We start from the raw sequence: 24,065 nt of genomic DNA on the forward strand, positions 1-24,065 counted from the left end.
GAAGGTTGTTTGTATTTGCAACCAACATGATAAAAGTCCTGTTGGGAAAACAAAATTAAATTTCCCTTCAAAGAGGGATAAAAAAATTGTGGGATATCTGTAAAATAGAACATTACTTGGTAGTAAAGAGAATGGCTGATAGAAACAACACTGATTGCTAAAACATGTTGCTTGAAAGAAGAATGCACGATAAGATTCCATTATGTGGAGTTAAAAAAAAACAGGCAAAATGTCTACTGCAAAACTAGACTTGGTAGGAGGAAGGGATGGATTGGAGAGGGGCAGAGAGGTGCTTTCTGGGGTATGGAAATGTTCTATATATTGATGAGGGTATGTACATAATTGTATGCAGTTGGCAAACTCATTGGAAACTTAAGATCTGTGTATTTCACTGTATGCACATTTTACCTTAATAAAAAAAATATCTGATTTATACACAAGTTCTGTTTGCTGGACTTCTTTACAAAAAGAATTCCTACTAAGAATCTAATCCTGTCAAAATTTCTTTCTTATCCTAAAACTTCAGTGTATTTGCTGGGGAAGTAACATAGGTGGTGATGGGGATGTCTTATGTTCTGAGTAACTTGGGTAGTTTATAAGCAAACACAAAGTCCTTGAGGAGTACAGTACTCTCTATTAAGGGGTGGGATCCCCACAATAAATCTCCACCTATATGTAATCACACTGTATAAGATACACGAGTTAAATACATGATTTTCTTCATTATGCTCTCTCTAGCTAACCTGCTTTACCAGTAGTCTTTAGCTTATCAGTGGCCTCTTTACTAAACTCAAACCAGTGAATAGGGCTTTTTTGGTGAAAATGCCTTAAATGTGCAAATTAAGCTTATATAAATAAATTTGAACTACTTTTACTGCTTATTCTTTATGAATTTTGGCATGATCATTTCCATTGAAATGAAACATTTAAGAGATCAAATACCAGCAATGGGATGGGTTAAACAAATGTGCAATTAACATTAAATGTGACCCACTGCACCCTGAGGGAAAATTCTTGTCTAAATTTTAATAGAATGCGCCTGTCACAAATAATAGGAATTTAGTAAGAAAAAGTACACTTGTCAGCTATAGGATTTTCGTTTCCCTGTGTTAGGTAATCTCTTACTTCTAGAAAACAGGAAAATTTTCATTTCCTTGTGTTAGGTAATCTCTTCTAGAAAACAGGAAAATATTTTATGTAAGTCATTTGGGCACCCAGTGTACTCAAAGAATTTAAAGGAAGGACATTCACTTAAGAAAAATTTCCCTTTTAGGGCCAACATGTTGAATTTAGAGGACAAATATACGGAAACAAAAAAGATGACACGATAGTGCATCAGTTTTCAAATACTTAACAACTAAATGGCCATAAAAGCTTAAAATAGATAATCTTCTCACTAAATAAAAATATTTTCCAGAATCTCATTTTTCATATGGCCAGAGAGATTTTTTAAAGGTCCTCTTAAATTTGGAAAACTGTAAAATTGTTTTTTATTGTAATTGGGCCATCATTTATTCTAGATTGGGAGAATATAGTTCTTTACCACAAAGCCACAGTGTCCAAGGTATTTTCCTGCTCCAAGTTGGTAGAACTTGTGTCTCTGAAACTGGCTCCATGGACCACAAAGAGTAGAATCCTGTTGTCTCCTGTCCACCGCGGTTCAGTGCCTCTGTGCAGTTTGACCCCCAAGCACGCTTAGAACACAGTGTTGGATGGGCAGCGTGGGAGACCTGGTCATTTAAGAGTAGCAAAGTGTGGCTGATTCCTGGGAAGTGTAACAAGCCATTTATTTATAACTTCCCTAATTTGAACCCCTACTTTGGTAGTAAGCTTGCACACAAGTTCTATTTACGCTAAGACTCATTCGATGCCATACAACTAGAGATGGATTGCCAAAGCCTAGAAATGACTCCTTCCACCTACAGGCAGCTTCGGCAAGAACTCATTCCAACACACAGAACATACTGAGTGTACAGGAATGCCTTGCTGCTGTTCCGCTGACCAGTGTGTGCTGCATTTACTGTTAATGTCTTCTTGCTCTTGCACAGGCAAGTACTATTTTATTATTAAAAATCTTGAGAGATTCATGCTTCTGACAGAATCGTTTCCCCAACTCTGTTCACATAAAACCACACTGATAGCGTTATTATTAGGCATCTAACTTACTTTAGGGCTGCTGTTTTGTTGAAATCAGTCATGTACACCAAAGGCCTTGCATACCATATGCAAGCAGGCCACGTTTGTAAACTTATGTGACAGAGCTTTTTAGATCCACCCAACAAATATGGTAGATGGTTCCAAAAACAAAGAATTGTACAAAAAAATGTACAGATATACCCAGGGTATGATACAATACAGGTGACTATAAACAGACAGACAAATCCTTCAAAAGGAAAGATGACAGTTTTTATTATTACAAAAGCAATTTTTTTTAACTTCAGTCATTTGAGTAATTACAAGAGCAGACTAAGGGCTTAATCCTCCCACAGGCACCAAGTCAGGCACAGAAAAGTAGGTAGCTACAAATCCTAAAAGGTGGCTTTAGCTTGGATTCTTGTGATTCCTACCTAGAGAATTTTGCCATGCTTTGGAATTAGGTTAAACAGCAAACCTCATCAGTTCCCTTTTTTAAAAAAGAGAGCTGGGAATTTAACCTATGCTGTCTAGTGAAAGCTAGTCATGAAGTCCTGGCCTGAGAGAGATCCACATTTCGTTTCGAACAGAAGAAACATTAGCCAAGACGTGAGTCAATTTCTGAGAGCCCAACAAGTCTCCAGAACACAGACCTTCAGGTTCAGACTTCACTTGTCACCTGTTGCACGTGGCTGGTCACCTGAGGGGTGCAGGAGCTCTAGCACAGTTCTTCCCAGGCAGCAGGAAAGGCGGTAGCAGGGACTTGGGCTGATAGCTGAAGCACCAAGCCAATATGCCTGGCAGAGGAGAACCTCAGGAAGCACAAAATGTCACTCTACCTTTCTGTCCATAAACCTGAGGTTCCGTTTCAAGGGCACAGTGGCATGTGTGGCAAGGCAGGGAAGACAATTACCATTCCGAGGGTTGCCTACGTCCTCATTTTCTGCCTCATCAGACACAATGCCTGTCTGCTTTTTCCATATATTCAAGAACACAGAAATTGTAATTCCCACTCCCACACCTCCAGGCCCTTTAACATTCCTTAGTGAACAACTTGACTAGCATATTATTTTCAAGGAAGCATAGGATTAGAGGTATGTGAACAGTGTACTTATTGAAGGGAAGACTCAGTATGTCCTAGGATACTAAAAATTAGTATCCTAGAGCCAAAACCATCACAAATTGAACCAAATCTACCCTATGTGAATTCTGGCAGTAAATTGGTTCAGTTGGAATCCACTCAACTACCACAGGAAAATAAATACACCTCCTATTCCGATTACTATGAAATTGAATATAACCAGCTGACTGCCTAAACTTAAACCTAGTAAGTCTTCTGAGTTGTGCATGTGTAGTTACATTTATTGACTTAATAAGTTGCTGCCATGGCAAGTTTGCTAAAGAGACAAGGTCATGAATGCATTAGATGACATCTGCTAGATTCACTGAAAAATTAGCTGGAACAAATATAAGCCATATTATTTGGAGACAAAATCATTCCCTAAATTCTCTTGAATGCTATCTACCTTACCAATGTCTGTGAGAGGATTAATGGCACAGTTTATCCTGGTAAGGTAAGCCAACACTGAACATAACATTTAATCCTAAACTTAAATCAGAGCTCTAGTGTTGTGACAGAAATTTTCACAAAGGGTTTTTTAAAAGGTTTGAAGTTGCCTGATGTTAAGAGCTGTAATAAAAACTGTTTATTTGTCCCTCAATCACCTCACATTCCTACCTAAAGCAATGGAGGTGTCTGTCATCCATGAAACAGCAGCCCATGAGGAGGTCCATGCCAGTGAGGAAAGGTGCTAGAGTGCTGTCACGTGGAACAGTCAGCAAAGAGCACAGAGTAATTGAGAGTCGTAACTAGTGCTCTTGAAGATTGCCGGGGAGTTCAGCTGATTTTTTTCAGAAGTTTATCATGGAAGCAGTTTTTGAGTATGGATCCATTTTCTTGGACTGCAAGACTACATCTGACTGAAAGTATGACCCACCACGTCTGCAGCGCTTCAGCTGAGAGCGTGCTGGAAACTGTTCTGATGCATGGTGTTCCAAGTCCACCCCACATCCTAAGAGCAGTTCTTGTAGTTTATGTAACTAGCAGGCAAGTATGAATGATCTTATTACAATGAACAACCTGCACTCTTTTACAATTTACAAACTCTTTACATTCAATTACCACATTTTTCAAGATTTTCAAAACAAAGAAATATACATGGGCTTAGTGATTCAACAACACTTTACTATTTGTCATTTAATTTCATGGCAATACATACTTAGTCCAACTCTTGGTTTGAATTCGACATAGATTTTCACTGGTAAAGTCCTTTTGCAAATTAAAAACAAGAAACAGATACAATTATCTCCCCCTTTCCCACAGTAAGAAATAAGGATTTAAGAAGGCAATTACTAAGATGTTTAATTCAGTATCTTCTCTTTAATTCAGTTAAAGAGCTATAATTAAATAATCTAGCATGAAAGTTATATAAACAACATTAAAAAGATAAAAGAAAATTGTTTCTAATGTATCTATGCTATAGAGAAAGCATGTTTATAGTCTGTAATATCCTAAATCCGCAGCCACTTACCCTATTTTTTGTACTGTTAACATATAAACATTCTTGCACTTGCAGAAGACAAAATGACAACCTAGGAGACTGTATTGCTTTTTAAAGGTCCAACATCACACACTGCCAGACATTTTATTCCTCCAGTTCACTCCAGACATTTTATTTCCTCCTTCAGAAAACTAGCCAGTGTAACTAGGAGTTTAAAAATGCATCAACTTTAAGTGAGAATACTTCCCAAAGAATTTCAAGGCCCATAAAACGTGGTGTCGCTTTAGAAATGAAGTTTCTTCTAAATAACCCAATTATATGCACAAATGTGCAAAAATCCAAATGAAATGTTTTATTTCATAATGAAAGTTATATTTCTTATTTTTTTTAGAGGTAGGCCAGGGCCATTCACAGTTGATACCCATGTTGTTAAAAGTCTTGGCAACATGCACATAGTATTCTAGAAGTGTAAATGTTTTTAATAGCAAACCTACTGCTTTTTAAAAGCGAGCTCAATTTAAAAATGGAAATCTATCATTTGAAATAATTTCAAGGTCTCTTGAGCTTCCTTCTAAAGATTCATTAAAATCCAAGCAATTGCTAGTATCTTATTAACTTGGAAGTACAAAAAGAGTTTATTATATACTCATTAAAGCTCTCATTATTTCCCAGAAAAATTAAAGCCCAAAGATTTGCAGGCATAAATAAAATTTATTTAAATTTCATGCAATTCAATAGCATAAGTATAGTTATAGGAAGTTGCAGGACAATAACTTTGCTCTGTCCATGAGATGCAGCTTCATTTGTGAAATGAATAGTAATTCTATAGTTATGAAAACAGAATTGGATTAAATTTTATGTGTTGTGACTGGAAATACAGTCGAACTAGGCTTTCCTTTTCTGAGGAGGAAGATTACAGGGAAGGGATGTGTAATTAAATATACAATTACAAATTATCTTATTTAGAGATAAACTACCATCTGAAAGAGGCTAAGTCTTTAATAAAATGGCAACACTCAAATTCAAGGGGACTTGCAATAAACCCAGAAATTGTCTCTTTCATTTCCCATTTATTCTTATTTAAAAATTTCAAAGTCATGATAGTTAGAGCAGAAAGTTAGCCTTCAATATAAAAACCACTGCAACACTCCATTGTGGGTGATCCAAATCATAGTTTAGCAAATTTCAGCTTTATATTTAAGAAAACAGTCAATTTCAGATAATTGAGAAAAACTTACACTGTGCTTGATTCTAGGTATCTCTGTTTGTGCAGATTCTGATGATTCTAAAAATGTGTTCATTTAGTTGCTGGATGAGATTAAGCTTTTACCAGAAAGGATCATTCAATTTTTACAATTACTGATAAAATAGTAAACTAAGTAATTGTAAAACTGGCACTTGCAATTGGTACGGTTTTTATAGTAGAGGCATGCAGCTCTTATAAATATTAAATAAGGCATTTTTGCCAGGTCTCAACATGCTTTCTTTATTGTGAATGCCACTAAATTAACAAGTTGATGGAGTTTTCTGTAAGGGTACAATTTTGTTATGCTTTACTTATAAAAACTATAGTATGCTGTTTATTTTGGAACTTACTGCGTTTAAGAAATCATGTCAAAATATAAATTGGCAGAAAATAACTGGCAGACCCAATACAGCAGTGTCACAACTACATAAAGGTATTTAACTGTATGGATGCATTAACCATCAAAAGAAGGGGTCAAACTAATTCTTTCCTTTAATACAAACTTGAACATTGTACATACCTCCTTTTAAAGTAGTGGGTAGGGAAAGAGTTCTAGAAAAGTCCAAGTAATAAAATGTATTCAATTACTTGGTAAAGTTAAAAAGCTAATGCAACAATGTTACATCCAGTTTAAAAATATTATTCAAAAGGAAATACCGAAAAGGATTTCAAATTGATTATTTTATTAACGTGGTAGTTGTCTTTGTAACATGTGCACAAACACTTGCGCACTCAGAATGATCTGCCTGGGGGAGAAAAAGGCTGAGTATGCTTAAGGGGAAAATGAAAAATAAAAAATTTCTGTGAATTTTCATTATTGTAGGCAATTATGTCCACATCACTTACAAAGCTATTGCCAAATCTGTCTGGAAGCAGAGTTTGAGAGGGGAAGAAAAAATCTTGGGAAAACTCAACAGTGGCATAGCAGAGCTCTCAATATGAGAAAGCTGACATAATGTGGACTTTTGCTGTGAATTTTGTCTTTGCAAAATATGGGGAGAGGTTTGTCAGTGGGCAGAAAATAAGAGAAGGCGATGTGAAGTAGCTTTTGCAGTCAATTTCCTCACAGTATTGGGCAGGGTCATCAAGAAAATGCTTAGTCTTTCTCTGGAACCAGTTTCAGAACTTTTCCAATTGCAATGGTCTTACCTAGAAATGAGATTTCAAAGCAAAACAAAACCTTTTCAGTAGTTAACAACAAGACTAAAGTAAGGTATTAAAGCTTATTTTTTAAATCATAAAAATATTTTTCTTAACATAATTTACTAATTAACTGGCTTTACCACCAAAGGCATGATTTCTGACTAGACAGTTTAGGTAAGTGGGTGAGTGGATGGGGCACTGAAAAGATATGATATCCTGCATCAAAAACCTATGCTTGGGCAAGTAAAATGTGGAATATCCATGCACTGGAATACTGTTTGTCAATAAAAAGGAATGCATATATATAATACATGTACAACATGGTTGAACCTCAAAAAAATGCTGAGTGAAATAAATTAAATACTAAAGACCACAAATTGTGGGATTCTGTTTATATGCCATGTCCAAAAAAGGCAAAGAGAAAAAGTAGATCTGTGATTGCCCAGGGCTAGGGGCAGGAATAGGGAGTGATTGTAAACATGCATACGGTTTCTTTTTAGATGTTCTAAGTGCCCTAAAATTACAATGGGGTGACTGTACACTGTAAACATACTGAAATTCATTGAATTATACACTTATAACAGGTCAAATTTCAAATTACCTCAATAAAACTGTTAAAAAAGGCTCTCAATCTTACTTTAAGAGCTATAAAACACATTAGGTCATGCGAAAAATCTAAAAGCCAAGCTATTCTTTAGGAAAAAAATAATTCAGGGTTAAAAATTCTTATTAAAATTTTTTCTGTCTGCCTGATTTTATCAGATTATAACTGGCAACTAAAATTCTCATTTTGTTATATTGGTAGGACACACCCAAAAATCAGTTGCACTATCACTAAGAAGAGTTTTAAGGATTTCAAAGTAAAATAAATTACTGTCTTTACACAGATTTTCTCTGAAGTGAGGTTTGGGGACCATATTCACCGTTACGTTCCCAGTGCTGAGCACAGGTCCTGACATGCAGCAGGTGTACGATACAGTTTTTGCTGATTGAAATTGGATCACGTGACTGACTATTCTGTATTTCAACTGAACCATAAAATTTTTATGTGAAGTTTTCTACAGTCTTAAAATAGTTACCTAAGTTACAGATATTAACAATCCATGGAAATCAGTCATTTGTTTTCATGATATCAAAGAATTTCATAGCTGCAAATAGGAAAATACAGCTGTTCAGATTCACTCAGAGGTAGGCAAAAATGGACACAGAAAAGAATATGAATGTCAAACCTCTGAGAAAATTAAGTGTTCAAAGACCATCAACCTATGTATCCCTTTTACCCACTACCACAATGTAAGGATAGTGAATGTTGATCATATTTAAAACAATTTTCTGACCACAAAAATGATAAGATGCTTACCCTCAGAGGCTTGTGTAGCAAAAACTTGCTCTACGGGTTTAAGCCCTTCAAGAGGGACTTTAATCACACATAATACAAAGGATTTCACCATAGAAGTATCTTTAGTAAACAAAATGACTCAAGACCCACTACTTGCAAAATATAAAAATTAAGATTCTTCGCTTAACATGCATTAAGTAATGCACTAGAGCATTACTGCTAAAATTCAGTCAATTCTGTCAGCTGTTCAATTCATTCAACTCAAACATTCTATGACTGAAGTTTTCTATAAACTTGTAGTGTGCTTGCATAAAGGTTTCCAAGGCTATGCATCTCAGATACACGACCAGACGTCAATTTAAAGGCTTACCCTCATCTCTTAAGGTAAAACGGCCCATCTGAGGGAAGTCTTTAAAGGTCTCAAGGCAGATGGTTCCTGCTGTCCGTAAGCGAGCAATGCACACTTGATCTTGTTTCACAAAACGAGGTCGAGTCTTACTTTTTTCTCCTGATTTTTTGTCTACCAAACAGATTAAGGCCTATCCAAGAAAAAAAGGATATCAAAATAATGCCAAATTAAAGAATTTTTAAAATAAGAACAGGTGCAAATAAGAGTACATCACACCTGCTGATCAGAGATTACCAAGATGAAAAGGTCTTAAACACACAAAAACCTCAATTATCTTAAAACTCACTGTTATTTCGACTTCCTCAATACAGGTATGAATGTGCAGCACCGCATTATAACCTGGGCAGATAATGGATTTGTGCTCTATAATCACTATCTGTCAAACAAACAAACAGATCACATTTTATCCCTGGGGTAAAAAAGCAATGTTCTAAAGTGCCATATGGTACCACAAGAATGTGTTACTCACCATCTCAGGACACCAACCTAAGTTATGTTTGTGCTAGAAAGGAAGGATCAGGTTGCCTGATCAAGCATAAGCTCTGATATCCTCACCCTACTGACTAGTGCCCAGTCAAGCTTTAAAAACATAGCAGGCCAGACTCACAGACTCCAAGAAGGCACTAGCAGTTACCAAAGGAAGGGTTTGGGGAGCGTGGAAGGGGAGGGAGGGAGAAGGGGATCAAGGGGCCTATAATTAGCACTCACAATATAGTTAGGTCACGGGGAAGGCAGAACAGCACGGAGAAGACAAGTACTGACCCTACAGCATCTCACTACACACTGATGGACAGTTACTGCAATGGGGGGGAGTGAGTACTAGATAGTATCAGTGAATGTTGAAACCACAATGTTGTTCATCTGAAACCTTCACAAGACTGTATATCAATGATACTTTAATTTAAAAAAAAAAAACATTGGCCAACTTTCCTCTGGGAACCCTCTCTTCTATCCATCCACTTGCTCACCCGGCCCCCTGACATTAAGTCAATCACTGCTATTCACATGCTTTTTTTTTTCTACTTAGATGTGAAATGATCATATATTCAAATTCTCAATATCAAAGTCCAGTAAAAACCTTGTATCTGGCACCAGAATCTAACCTGATTAGTCATACTTGCAACACAACTCAAACTTCCTATAAGGTACATCATTTAGTCATTCTCCTGGGGAGGACAGGGTGCTATTAACATGGAGAAATTGTTGGGTGATTTCCTGTCTGGATACTTTCAACTGCTCTGAACAGCCAGGTAAATTATGATTTCCAAGGTGTGCTCTACTCAAATTGAAAGCTACTTTGGGCAAAACATAAGTAATAATGTACTTTATCAACAGGAGATCAGAAATAAAAAGGAACTTAGAACTTGTGCCATCTTGAAGACCTCATGTGTGTGAGATCTACATCATGGCTGTTGTAATATATTTATGATTTATTATATTTCAGTTCCCCTTCTACACACATGGCATGTCACCAATTTTATCAGGACAAAGGGCATTTAAGTTCTAATTTCACAAAGACAGTGAAGACCACTAGGACAGCTACAATAACTGCGTACCTGGGCATCAAATGTGCGTCCAGAATGACAAAGATTATTAGGATCACAAAGTATGAATCCTGGAAGAATCTCCTCCTCTTCAATTCCTTTCAGTCTGATTTTGAGGTTTTCACCTGGGGCTACAGAATCAGTTTCTACATCATCAGAAAGGATTCCAAGAACTTCCACGTTATGCTTAAAAACAAATCAAACAGAATTAGAGGCTTTCTGACGCATTCACGGCAGAATGCAGAATGATCTGACTGCTCAAGGTCTGACACCCGTGGTTATAGTTTACCACAGAAAAAGGGTACAGATTAAAATTAGCCAAGGGAAGACTTGCAAGGCACATTTTTCTGTGATTGTTGATTAGCCAAAATACTTCTCTAAAATCAAAAGTTTATTACATTTATATGATGTGAACTTAACAAAAATCATGCCCCAGAAGAACTGCCAATTAAAATATTAGTTTGTCGTCTTTTTAATATCACATCCTAATAATCTCCAAATAGGAACAGTATAAACTAGCATTTGCCTTTTTTACTTTTTCAAAATCAAAACATTAAATCTAACATTTGGACTTTAATTTTATGGGCCTAATTTTTATGATTATTAAATTCTAGGCTTTCACAGACAAACCTTCATTACCTATCAACCACCAAATATGTGAAGACTACACTTCTCAAAAGCTATCTGAACAACTAAGCTTTAAGAGCATCAGCTGTTTCACGGGCACAGGGGTTGCTGTTGGGGGGATGAAAATGTCCCAGAGCCGGAGACGAGTGATGGCAGCACAATCCTATGAATGTACTAAATGGCACTAATGGTAAAATTTACCTGTCTTTTACCGCAGTAATTTTTAAGAAAAGAACATACAAATGAGAAAAAAATGTTAACATCAATACCCACAATTATTTCCGTATTTTTACTCCATTTCTGCCCTTGGACATAATTCATATTTGTGAAACACAAACCAGAAAATACCACCCTTAAGAGGAAATAAACTATCTCATGATGGTAGATAAACAATGGAGAATCCAGAATGACACTCCACTCCAGAATTCTAGTCACTTGCTAAGCTGTAGTAGCATTTTTCCTCTGTCCCTACATAATTTTTTTCTTTCCCAAAGACAGTTTATACATTATGTATACCTAACTTTAGAAATTCATTCCTAGTACTGAAATACAACCATGTTTGTTAGCTAAATTCTTTACAGTAACAGGATAAAAGGGTAGAAACTAGCAGTTCCACCATCTACTTAACAAGTTTACTTGTTTACTAGTTTTTGCCCAAATAATCCAGTGTAACAATCCCTCTCCACAAATACGGTATTTATAGCTAAACACAATACAGCTAGTCTAATCTGTAAATTAATCCAGTCACAAAAAAATTAAGATTGAGACCAGCAAATTCTCTTAGTTTATGAAAGGTATTAAGGATTTTGCCTGCTCTAAGTACCTTATAGAAGTTGAAACATACGCTATTTATCTTTTTGTGACTAGCTTATTTGACTTAGCATAATGCCTTCAAGGTTCGTCCTTGTTGTAGTGTATCAGAATTTCTCTCCCCTTTACGCCAAATAATCCCACTGTTATATGTACACCACATTTTGTTCATCCACTCATCCATCAGTGGACATGACAGGTTGCTTCCATGTCTTAGCTACTGCGAATGCTGCTGCTGTGAACAAAGGTTCCTGAAGCTCGGTATTCAATGATTTTGGGTATATATGCAGAAGTGGAAATGCTGGATTTTAGGATTTTATTCTTTGTTTGAGGAAATACCATTACATATTCCTTAGCAGCTGCACAATTTTACATTCCCACTGAGAGTGCACAGTGTTCCAATTTCTCCACATCCTTGACAACATTTGTTATTTTCTGTTTTTTGGTCATAGCTCTCCTGATGGCTGTGAGGTGGTGCCTTCCTGTGCTCCTGGTCTGCATTTCCCCAATGACCAGTGATACTGAACGCATTTTCTTGTGCTTATTGGCCAAATCTCTTTGGAGAAATCAAGCCCTTTGCTCATTTTCCAGTCAGGTTATTTTTTTGTTTTGTTTTTGAGTTGCAGGAATTTTTTATGTATTTTGGTTATTAACCTCTTATCAGATTTATGGTATGTAATTGTATTTTGCCATTCCATAGGTTGCCTACCCATTAGCTGTTTTTAATATAAAATAGTCTGGCATCTGTGTCTTTTAAAATATTTAACTATTTTTCCAGTGGGCGTCAAGATGACTAAAATGCAGTGAGTTTTTAAGGTCTGCCTAGCAACTCTGGGATATGTTACATGGACCTGCCCAGTAATTAGCATAAGGGATTACTTCTACAGAGAATCTGTAACTCACATATTAAGGCCCCTCACCTACAGCAACAGCCTGGCACTAAGGATACAAGCACACAGTGAATTGTACGTTTCATTCTGTTGTAGTATATACTCAAAAAAATTTACTTTTTAAATCCCTTTTACATTGTACACTTCAGCGGCATCTATTCCATTCATAATGTTGTACAACTATACCTGGTACCTAGCTCCCAAACATCACCACCCCACAACCCTATGTCCATTAAGCAGTTCCTTCCCATTCTTCCTCCCCCAGCCCCTGGCAACCACCAGTCCACCTTCTATCTCCATGAGCAAACTCTACTTCTGTGACTGCTCTACAGAAAAAATTGAGCAAGGATTTTACCTGACTGTTATTTTCCTTCAGTTGTCACTGACCTTCAAGTAGCAGGGATAATTGCCTTAGAAAGTAAGAGACTATGATAGGAGACTCCATCCTCCAATGTATAAGGCACCAAGAAACCTAAAAAGTATAATCTGCAAGTTGCTAATTACACCTAAGCATTACATTGACAATGGATACCTTTTTTTAATTCACTATGCCTGGAATGAGCATGGTAAGAGATTCTCTCAAGTCTAACAAAATCTCTGTTTGCAGACTCTGATGATTCAGGTCTGTCTTCCTACCTAAACATCTTTGACTTGTTAGAGAAGCCCTCTCTGGAAAACTGTGACAGTTTCTTGGTAGCGTGTCAGCTGCAATTATCACTGATGGAGCACTTAGAAATAACACAAAGGAAATATTGGTGGGGATCTGGGTATTTTAATGAAACCCTCTCCAATAATGAAGAAATTACAATAAGATAGAAAGAGTTAAGAAAAGACCCACTCATGATATAGGCAAATCCTCTTCTCAAAGCAAATTAGGAGCATTACTTGAACACATTAGTACCCAGCATAGCTACATACTCAAAATAAATAAATAAAATAAGAGCCAATGATATCATGATTAAACCTGAGTTTTCAGCCCTGTCTCACTTAATCCAGTGTGGTAACAGAAGCAAGTCACTTACTTAACCACTCCAGGTCCCTGCTTACTTCCTGTAAGAGAATGGAGCTAAAAATCTCCTGCTGAGGCATCTTAGCTCTAATGTGTTGCTAATGCTGACCTTTCCCCATTTGTCACTGAATAACTATACCATCACATATATTCTGTATTAAATGCTATACTTAACTGTTAAAATCCAGGATTACATTATATTAATGTCAAGTTTTTAATGGAAATCCCCAAGCTCTTAAAAAGTTCTGGCTCCTTGCTAATACTTTGAAGAGAAAATCTAAATGAGAAAGAGTATTATTTACTCTTACCTTGTTTGGCATCATTACAAGCTGTTGGCCTTTACAAATAGATCCTGATTCCAGCTTTCCCAGGACCACAGTGCCCATATCCTGTTTAATTTAAAATAAAAAATCAAGTTTCAGACTTTTATTATACAAAAACCCAACGTGAAATCTTGTAGAGCTTATTCACAATGAGAATCTTTAGCTCAAGTGGTAGAATGCATAGGATTAATCTTAAACACAGAATAGGTAGCAAATATTCCATAATATTTATATCATAAGCATATGTAAAATTATAATTCTAATAAGTAGTTATGCCTAAGATTTTAAAAGAAAAGGTGCAAAAGACAGCACAAAAGTTTATATCTGATCTGATTTGCTCAAATTCAGATTCTCTCAATCTTTCAGCCTAGTTTTCTCATGTATAAAATCGGAAAAACTATACTTATTCAAGAAATTTTGCATGAGGAGGTAATGAAAGAATGAAGTATTTGAGGAAGGCAAAACTTTACAGATTGATATTGCAAAACTTAAAAAGTCAGGCTAAAAATCTAGCTAAAAATTATGAGGCTTATTTTTTTTTTAAAGAGGAACATGCAGTGTTGGTGAGGCTCTGGTGGAAGCAGCACTCGTACACGCTGGGAGGAATACATGTTGGTGAAGTATTTTGGAAGGCCATTTGTCAATATCCAGCAACTTTAATGTGCAAATCCTTTGAGCCCGCCAGTTTCACATTTTTGAGTTTCTCTAAAAAAATAATCATTGCCTCAGAGAAACAGTTGAAATAAACTAAGCTGGTTGATTAAATTAGGGTCTACCTATACCACTAAATATATAGTTGATAAAAAAGAGACATCTGTTACATTGTTATTAATGTTTCACAAAGTTTAAAACAAAACATAAAACAATTACTTCACCTTCCATAAAACCCAATTTCTTGAACATTTTGGTTACCTTGTACTTATCCACAATAGGCAGCCTGATTGGTCCATCAACTGATCTATTGAAGTTTGGCAAATTATCCAGATATGGAATAAATGGTAATCCACTGAGAATGTAATAATATCCGTTACACATAGTCAACATAAATATCAAAAATTAAGAAGTTACACTACTGTAACTTAATTTAAAAAAACATTGTTATAAGAATATTTTCGTTCTACCATGTATTCTTCTCAATTTATCATCCAGTTCATTTCATGTACTGCTCAGAAACTAAAAACATAAAATAGCTCAATATAATGAAAAGGCTTCCACATAAACTTACTTTAAGATTTAGAAAAATATTTTATAGTAAATAGCCATGTGTTATAATAAAATGACTGTATTAAATTTCATGGACTTTTCCTGCTCTGAAATTAGGATTCTATAAAATAATTTCTCCTTTAAAACTACAATATTATGAATTGGAAGACAATAGTGGCAAGATAGCAATGCTTCCCAACTGATCCACAGATTCCATGCAATCCCTATTAAAATTCCAGCTGCCTTTTTGCAGAAATTGATAAGCTGATCCTAATGTCCACACAGAAATTCAAGGCACTTAGTAGCCAAAACAATCTTGGGAGGAAAAAAACAACAAAATTCAAAGATTCACATCTCCCAATTTGAAAACTTACAAACCTAAAGGAATTAAGACTTTGTTTTACCTTACAAAAATGAAACACAAACCTAAATGTAAAAGCTAAAACTGTAACAGAAGAAAACAGTAGGCCTAACTCTCCATGACCAGGTTAAGCAATGTTTTCCAAGGTATGGCACCAAATGCACCATCAGTGAAAGAAAAATATAAACTGGACTTCATTAAAATTAAAACCTTTTGTGCTTCAAAGGATTCCACCAAGAAAGTGAGAACGCATCTTAGAATGGAAGGAAATATTTGCACACAATAAAGGACTTGTATTCCAACTCAGTAACAAATAGATAACCCAATTAAAAGTGGGTAAAGGTCATGGTATTTTTAAAGCCAAAGTTACAGTCAATATTTTACTTATTAAGATATAAACGTTTTAAAAAATGATGAAAAGGTTACTCACATGTACCAAGGACAGAAATCTGATTGCTCCTTAAGATTCGCTCCAGTCAGTCCTGAGCAGGGCATAAAGTGAATGTCCTTTTTGGGATTGAAGCCAACTTTTTTCAAAAATGGCACTAGTTTCTCTTTACATTCTTCATATCTATGAATATTTATAAAAACTCAATTATACTACAAAGCAACTGAACTCTAGTTTTGTTAGAGTAGGTACGACAGGCATGAGCAGGAGGGGAGAAAGGAGGGCGGCAGACCACCCAGTCTCTGCCCAGAGACCACTGTCTTCCTCCGACCAACCCCTTTTGGGGTTCAACACAAACTGATAAGCAAAAGATATGGGTACTGGGACCTTCCTGATTTGGAACATACACACTTTTAAGGAAGACCTTGTTGCTGATGACCGTGAGGCCACCCTATCATTCACACCACAGTTCTGGCCCCACTGTGGGTTTGGCTTAGACACTCATGGAAAAAATGATGAACACAATTTTGCACAAAGAGGCTCAAGGGGAGGAAGCAAGACAGGTCCAAAAGATGGTGTGAGAATGACAAAATGGGAGGGAGGAAACCAAACAAACCCCCATAAATTACACCATGTAAAACCCAGTGGCTACCGACCCTCAGGGTCAGCCCGCTCCTCTCTAACACTTACATTCCCTTCCGCTTTGCTAAGTGAAAAAACTCCTGTGTTTAACTCTCCGTCACGTCTTACCTGAACTGTTTCCTTTGGAGGAACGGAGAATTCCATAATCCACCGCCCAGTGACAGTTTCATCATTAGAGTAAGTTTAGAAAATCCCCAGCAGGAAAAAGCATACAATAACAAAACCATCCTTAATTCCATTTACATGTCTACAAAAAAGCCAGTAAGACATCTAAGCTTACCTCTCATTGCTCCAGTTTACTGTTGGATCATCCATCTTATTAATAAGCACAATTAAATGTTTTACACCTGCTGTTTTTGCCAACATTGCATGTTCTCTTGTCTGTCCTCCTTTTTCAAATCCAGTTTCGAACTCTCCTTTCCTGGCAGAGATCACCTGTCCCAGGAAGTCAAATAGTTTATTCTTATATGTTGAGGTGTACCTTCTAGCAGTAACACATCTTTTCTTTCAGTTTTTCAGAAGCTTTTTGCCAGAAAACAGAAGCAAATGACTTATACATGCTTTTGAACATTACAATGCCTAATGGTTTAATAATTTTGGTAAACGTTCCCTCAATTTTCCAAAATCGAGGATACCTTTTTATCTTATAACCCAAACATGTCTGTGACTTAGTGTAAGAGCACCACCACCAACAAAATGGCAGGCCTTAAACAGAGCATTTATTTTTTTGGTTTTTTACCCACAGAACACTAAATGGGTACAAAATGGAGTGAGCTTGGCATTTAGTACACACTCGGTTCTGACACAGAAATAGATAATAGCAATGGTAGAGAAAAGACAAAACATTATTTCATAGGTAAATCAAATTATAAAGATTCTTTGAGCATATTAGTGAAACCAAAGTGAAAATTGTGACTATGTATATTATAGTTCATCACAACGTAAATTCTAGTTTTTAGAAGGTGAATTCAAATATTTAAAGTTTAAGTGGGTCTGCTAACAAATACTCAGGTGAATTGGAAATGTCTTTCTTACCAGTACAGCCAAATCAGCTTGAGAAGCGCCACCAATCATATTTGGGACAAAACTCTTGTGGCCAGGGGCATCTAGAATTGTAAAATGCTTCTTTTCTGTTTCAAAATAGGCACGACCCACTTCTACTGTTTTACCCTTGTCTCTTTCTTCCTGATTTGTGTCTAAGGCCCAAGACAAGTACCTGAAATAATTTTAAAGTAATATTGGTAAGAACACAAGAGTTTTTAAGACATTCTTCTACCACTAAAGGTGTAACTGATGATATCCAGCTTTATGTCCAGTTCTAACACGTAACAAGACTGGGTAGAAATGCAAATTAAGGGAATAAAACTTCTATCACTATCACTGTGATTCAAACCCTTGGACCTGTTACATGTACCCACATTCCATCCTCCGCTTTCTTAAAGTTCGTGTTATGCCACCTCACTTTCACAGGGGACCTAGATTAGTACTTTCTCACTAACTAAAAGAAATCTGAAGAGGACTTCTGCTTTTAAGAAAGATGAAAGGAGAAAATAACGCTCGGCATTTGTGTTGCAGCGAGCCGTCACAGAGGCAGCACGTGCCCCGAGCAGCGAGTGGCACGGCCAAGCTCCTGCCCCAGAAACCACCCTCAGCCTGTCCGCATCAAGCCACCACAGCTCTGAACTGTGTCTGTGAGCTTCTGCTTTATGGCAATTTATTTTGTGTATCAGTTAACAAGATGTGTCTTAAGCCATCAGAAAAGCCTAAGAGGTTCTTTTTCAGGTCAGGGAACATTCAAAACTTTTTCCATATAGATTAATGCTAATTGCTTCCTTGCTTTATGCCACTTCATAGGAAGTGTTTCATAGGAACATCAAAGGTTTCATAGGAAAGCTCTACTTTTGAATAAGCAAACATTACTTATGAAACAAGTTGACAGAAACATACAAGAACAAGCTGACATGAAAACATACACAGAAAGACTACTTGGTACCAGTGCCAGTATCACCAAGAATTAAGTAATAAATTCATACATATTTCATTTTATAATCATCTGGCACAATTATAATACAAATAATGACCAAGGAATATTTTTCAAAAGTTAAGGCCACTGACCTGCCATTTGGAGACAGGTTACTTTCTAAAAACTGTTTCAGGACTTCTTTGCCATGTAAAATTATTATTAAGTTCAAACCATTTATACCAGTGGGTGTTATCTGAGATTATACTGTTATCTGTAGTTCATAGTTTATAATCATTTTTTTAAGTATAACATTGACTATGATTTTTTCCCTTAATACAGAAGAATATAAATGGGGGGAAAAAAAGACTATCAATGTCCTAAACAGATAAAGCTTATTAACTTTTGAAAACTAAGTAAGGTTAGAAAGAATAAAGCTGACCCTCTCTCTCACCACTCAGAGGTAACCACTGTAATTCTGTCCATATGCTTTTCTTCTTCCCACTATTTACATAGTTAACGATCATATCTGAAGTACAATTATGTCACCTGCTTCCTCCCCGAATTCCACTACAATCTAAGTTCTACTACTGCTTATTATAAATTCTATAAATGCATTCAGTTGTCAGGTAATGACCCAATTAAATGAGTGCGTTATAATTTACCGAACAAGTCTATTACTCAACAGGATGTTTGGATGTTTCCAAATTTTCTCTGTGTAAGTTATAAAGTCATCACGAACTGATCTGCTGTGTGCTCTGAGGGGAAGGGAAGCTTTTCCTTTGTTACGACACAATTTTAGACTTCATGAACTTACATCTTAGTAGACTGCAAGAGCATTTAGCAGGCAGCATTTCCCTAAAAGTTATTTATCATTGTCATAAAAGTTTACTATACCAAGTCTCTCTGTTTTTCTCTTTAGCTTCTCTTTCATATTTCTCAAGTGTCCTTTTGTCAACCATTCCAGTCAAATACCTGAAAACATTTAAAGAAAAAGAAGCAAACACTTAATTACTCACAAATTATTCAGTGAAGTTAAGGAAACCTAAAGCCCTTGCAGGGAATTTCAATTCCAGGAAACAGCTATTTTAAAGTAAAGGTACCACTGGGTAGATGGTGCAATCATGGAAAATTTCTGTGGAAAAGACATTTACATAGTTTCAAATTATCTTCCCCAGGATAACAGGGAAAATATAACTTTACAGTGGAGAATCCTGGCAGACATCACTTTAACCAAGCAATCATGACTAATATAACCAGTAATCAACAAAACATGCCGAATACTGACATTATGTACCCCTGACCGAATGCTCTGATAAGAACACAATGTATCTTTGGTGATATTTTGCCCAAAATCTATAAACTCAATTTATTTGTAAAAAACATCACTCAAACCCAATATAAGAACATATAAAGCCACTGAATAGCACTCTTCAAATGATGATGGTTGTGAAAGACAAGACAGAGGAAATGTCACAAGTTAGAGGAGAATAAGGAGACTTAACAGCTAAATGCAGTGTGCACTTCTAGAACAGAAAAACTACATTAGTGGAGAAACTGGTGAAATTCAAGCCAGATCTACATAGTTTAGTTAATATTGCACCAAAGTTAACTTCCTAGTTTTGATGACTATACTATAGTTACTTAATGTTAACATTAAGGTATGCTGAATGAAAGACAAATAGGAAGCCTATACTGTTTTTGTAACATTTCTCTAAGTCAAATTATTTCAGAATAAAAATTTTTTAAAAAGTAACTGTAAATACTAAACAAAATTAATTCCAACAGTGTTGTCCAAGAAATTAGGTCTAATACATTTCAATATTTAATATTTTATAAATATTTGTCAAAAAGAGATTATAATTTTTAAATAATTCCTTAGTAGCAATTAACAATTCCCTTGACTCAATCTATCCAAATCAAAGCCTTCCTATTCCGGCCTTCATCTCTATGTGTGCTCTGTAGTCATCTACAGAGCATGCTTCCAACCAACCACAGAAGCCCAGGAAAATGTCAACCAAAATTACAGCCAATAAGCAAAAAATATATTCTTCTAAAATACATCAAGTGGGCCCAACATGTCCATCCATAGAGCCTTAGTTAAAGATTCCTTTTTAATAGCTTCTTTTAGGGTCTGTTGTGGAAATTTTCACAAGTAACTGGCAAGGTTACCAACTAAGATTATTTAAAGCAAAACCATGAACATATGCCCTCTGGATCCTCTGATGATATAGTTTAAAGAAATGGGTCTAATTTAGGAGGGATTAAAAATGAAAGGCCTTATCCTACAGTAGGGGAGAATATATTTGTAAATGACCCATCTGATAAAGTGTTAACATCCAAAATATATGAAGAACTCATATGCCTCAACACCCAAAAAACAATAACCCAATTAAAAACTGGGGTAGGACATGAACAGACACTTCTCCAAAGAAGAAATACAAAGGACCAACAGGCGCATGCAAAGATCCACATCACTAATCATAAGGGAAATGCAAATTAAAACCACAATGAGGTATCACCTCACACCAGCCAGGATGGCCATTATCTGAAGAACAAGAAATAACAAATGCTGGTGAGCATGTGGAGAAAGGAGAACCCTCCTACACTTTGGTGGGAATGTAAATTGGTGCAACTGCTGTGGAAAACAGTATGGAGGTTCCTCAAAAAACTAAAAATAGAAATACCTTTTGACCCAGTAATTTACCCCCCCCCCCAAAAAATAAATCCCTGATTTGGAAAGACATATGCACCCTTATGTTTATTGCTGCACTATTTGCAATAACCAAGGTACGGAAGCAACCTAAGTGTCCATCAATAGAATAAAAGATAGATAAATTTAAATAGAACAAAGGATAAATAAATTTATCTATTGGATAAAGAAGATGTGGTACATATACATAATGGAATATTATTCAGCCATAGAAAGAAAAGAAATACTGCCATTTCCAACAACATGGATGGATCTAGAGGGTATTATGTTCAGTGAAACAAGCCAAAGACAAATACCGTATGATTTCACTTATTTGTGGAATATAAAAACAAAGCAAAACACAAGGAACAAAATAGCAGTAGACTCAGACACTGAGAAGACACTAGCGGTTACCAAGCTGGTGGGAAAAGAGGCTGAGGGGGATAAAAGGACACAATAATTCACAATCACAATATAATTTGGTCAGAATAGTACAGCATGGAGAACATAATCAATGATTATGTAACATTTTTCTACACTGATCAACAGTAATCACACTAGAGGGGTGAGGATTTAATAATATGTGTAACTATTGAACCACTGTGCTGTATATTTGAAACTAAAAGACTGTATATCAATGATACTTCAATTTTAAAAAAAAGAAAAGCCTTTTAATTAAGAAGATTTTCAATATTAGAATACATTACTGAAGGTCAACCATGGTGTTGTCATATCTTCTAATCTCAGCATGTTAGCCAACCACCTATCTTTGATTATAAATTTAAGGAGTTGATGGATTAGAAAAAACTTTTCCCCATGCACGTAATTCAAGAACTGCTTTTCATTACTCCCAAGAAAATTATATTCAAAGCACCCTGACATTTCCTATAATCTAAGATTCTATATTACTTTTTATAGAAAAATCTAAAAGACAGCTTTCATAAATACATTTATGTTCCTGGTGGTGATGACAGAAGATTTTAGAGAAGACCTAAATTCCATCAGAAAATATTAACAACAATCATACTGCAAAAATTACTTAACATCAGCTTTCCCTACAAGTAATGTCATTTTATTATTAATTTTTCTTAAGTTGGGGTAACCTGTTTTATCTCCTTTGTGTGAATGTTTGCAATGCCCAAAACATTCCATTAAATTCACTCTATTATTTAACAGAAAATACTTACATTATTTGTCCTCCAATGGTTGACTTGCCAGCATCTAAAAGTAATCATCAACAATGTGTAAACCAGGTGTAAAAGACAAAAACCCCAAATACCAACAATTAAATACACCAACAACTGAAGGCATCATTTAGCTGATATAATTACATCTTGCAACAGCAACTGGAATGATAGGAATTTGGGGCACACGCTCTGACTAGTTACCTTCTTCTTTGTAAAATGAAGCTGCTAAGATCCCATGCAGCTCAACAATGACTGAGAACTGCTTTACTGATAAAGAAATGAATTTTTGGACAGATCCTCCCTGACCGTTAGCTTAGAGCACAGCAACCACAGCATATAAATCACCCCAGCAGAGCCTCAGTGGACAGCAAGAGCAGAGCAGGACTGAGAGCTCCACTCAGGAGGCCAGCCTGCCTTTCACTCTTAGCAGATACAGCTGTGCCTTTACAAATTTCAAAAGGGTCCTCGCTACTGAAAAAGAAGAAGAGGGGAAGCCAGAGACAAAGAGAAGAAAAAAGGACACATAATCCTGTATTTTCCTTTCACAATCTTGGGAGTAAGTCAGACAGAGAACACCTGAATAAATAAAATAGGGTTTTGTTTTGTGCTAAACCAGCAACCTGACTAGCATCCAGAACTCACTCCAATTAATTTCTTACATTACATAAAATCAAACTATGTAGTAAAGTCAATCCTATAAAGTTAACAGAGTAACTGAAGTTCACACAAAAAAATAGGCACATTATCTAGAAGGTTAATTAATAAATGTCATAATATGCTGAGCCATCATCACTGGTCTAGAGACCAATTATGCATCATACAAATATACCGTAGCTTATTTTCTTCCAGCTTCTATTCCATTATACAACTGTTAATCGGCCTAACCTTCAAGAATAAAGTGCTGGCAATTTTTTGCCAGCTAAAAAATCAAGTTAAAAGTCAAGACATTTTAGATTTAGATCAATTCCATTCAGTTTCACTAAACATCTCCAAGTAGCCAAGTAAGATGTTCTGTTTGTTGTACACAGTAACTCTGGTCATTTCTTATTGCTGTGAGCGCAACTTACCTACATGCCCAATGAATACTACATTTACATGTTCCTTCTTAGGAGCACCTGGCGGTGCAACCACAGATTTGGGTTTTGGTATCTCCTCTTCCTCCTCCATCATCTCCTGGGCACTTTCCTCTGGGGGCCTTCCACCTCCCAAGGAGCCACCCACTGGCTCTGCTTCACTGATTTCTTCTTTGTGCTCCCATGATTCTTCTGGGGACATTTCTGTCTCCCCATTTTCTACTGAAATAAGGTATTTTAACTCAGTATTCTGGTAAAAGATTTAGAGTCTATACTTTAAAACACAGATGCTTTCAAACAACAAATAGAACTTTGCATATTTGGTTCCAGTTTCCAATGTCTAGTGACACACAGGAAAGTATCTCTCACAACAGAAATGGATCATGGCTTTCAAGCTGGCATCACTGCCGACGCCAGAGCTGACTCAGAGACTACGAGAGGTCGCTATTTGTACAAAGCTTCATTTCATAAGGACAAACAAAACGTGAACAGGAGATGTATCATCCGTAACAGCCCAGGAACTCC

At 36.2% G+C, this 24,065-nt stretch overlaps 1 protein-coding gene across 2 annotated transcripts in view; it reads right to left on the reverse strand.

Moving 5' to 3' along the window:
* Positions 1–2,384: 2,384 nt before the first annotated feature.
* Positions 2,385–24,065, reverse strand: part of GSPT1 (G1 to S phase transition 1) — a 34,055-nt gene continuing 12,374 nt past the window's right edge. For both annotated transcript variants that reach the window (XM_073214765.1, XM_073214764.1), the window contains exons 4-15: positions 23,535–23,762; positions 22,468–22,501; positions 19,486–19,563; positions 17,664–17,844; positions 16,909–17,063; positions 16,029–16,169; positions 14,947–15,040; positions 14,020–14,100; positions 10,388–10,561; positions 9,118–9,207; positions 8,793–8,961; positions 2,385–7,089 (exon numbers count right to left, since the gene is read on the reverse strand). In XM_073214765.1, coding sequence (XP_073070866.1) covers positions 7,037–7,089; positions 8,793–8,961; positions 9,118–9,207; positions 10,388–10,561; positions 14,020–14,100; positions 14,947–15,040; positions 16,029–16,169; positions 16,909–17,063; positions 17,664–17,844; positions 19,486–19,563; positions 22,468–22,501; positions 23,535–23,762 — 1,478 coding nt within the window. In that variant the 3' untranslated portion in view covers positions 2,385–7,036. The remainder of the gene's footprint in view (positions 7,090–8,792; positions 8,962–9,117; positions 9,208–10,387; positions 10,562–14,019; positions 14,101–14,946; positions 15,041–16,028; positions 16,170–16,908; positions 17,064–17,663; positions 17,845–19,485; positions 19,564–22,467; positions 22,502–23,534; positions 23,763–24,065) is intronic.

The sequence above is a fragment of the Manis javanica genome, chromosome 10 (assembly GCF_040802235.1).
Source record: "Manis javanica isolate MJ-LG chromosome 10, MJ_LKY, whole genome shotgun sequence".
Lineage (NCBI taxonomy): Eukaryota > Metazoa > Chordata > Mammalia > Pholidota > Manidae > Manis > Manis javanica.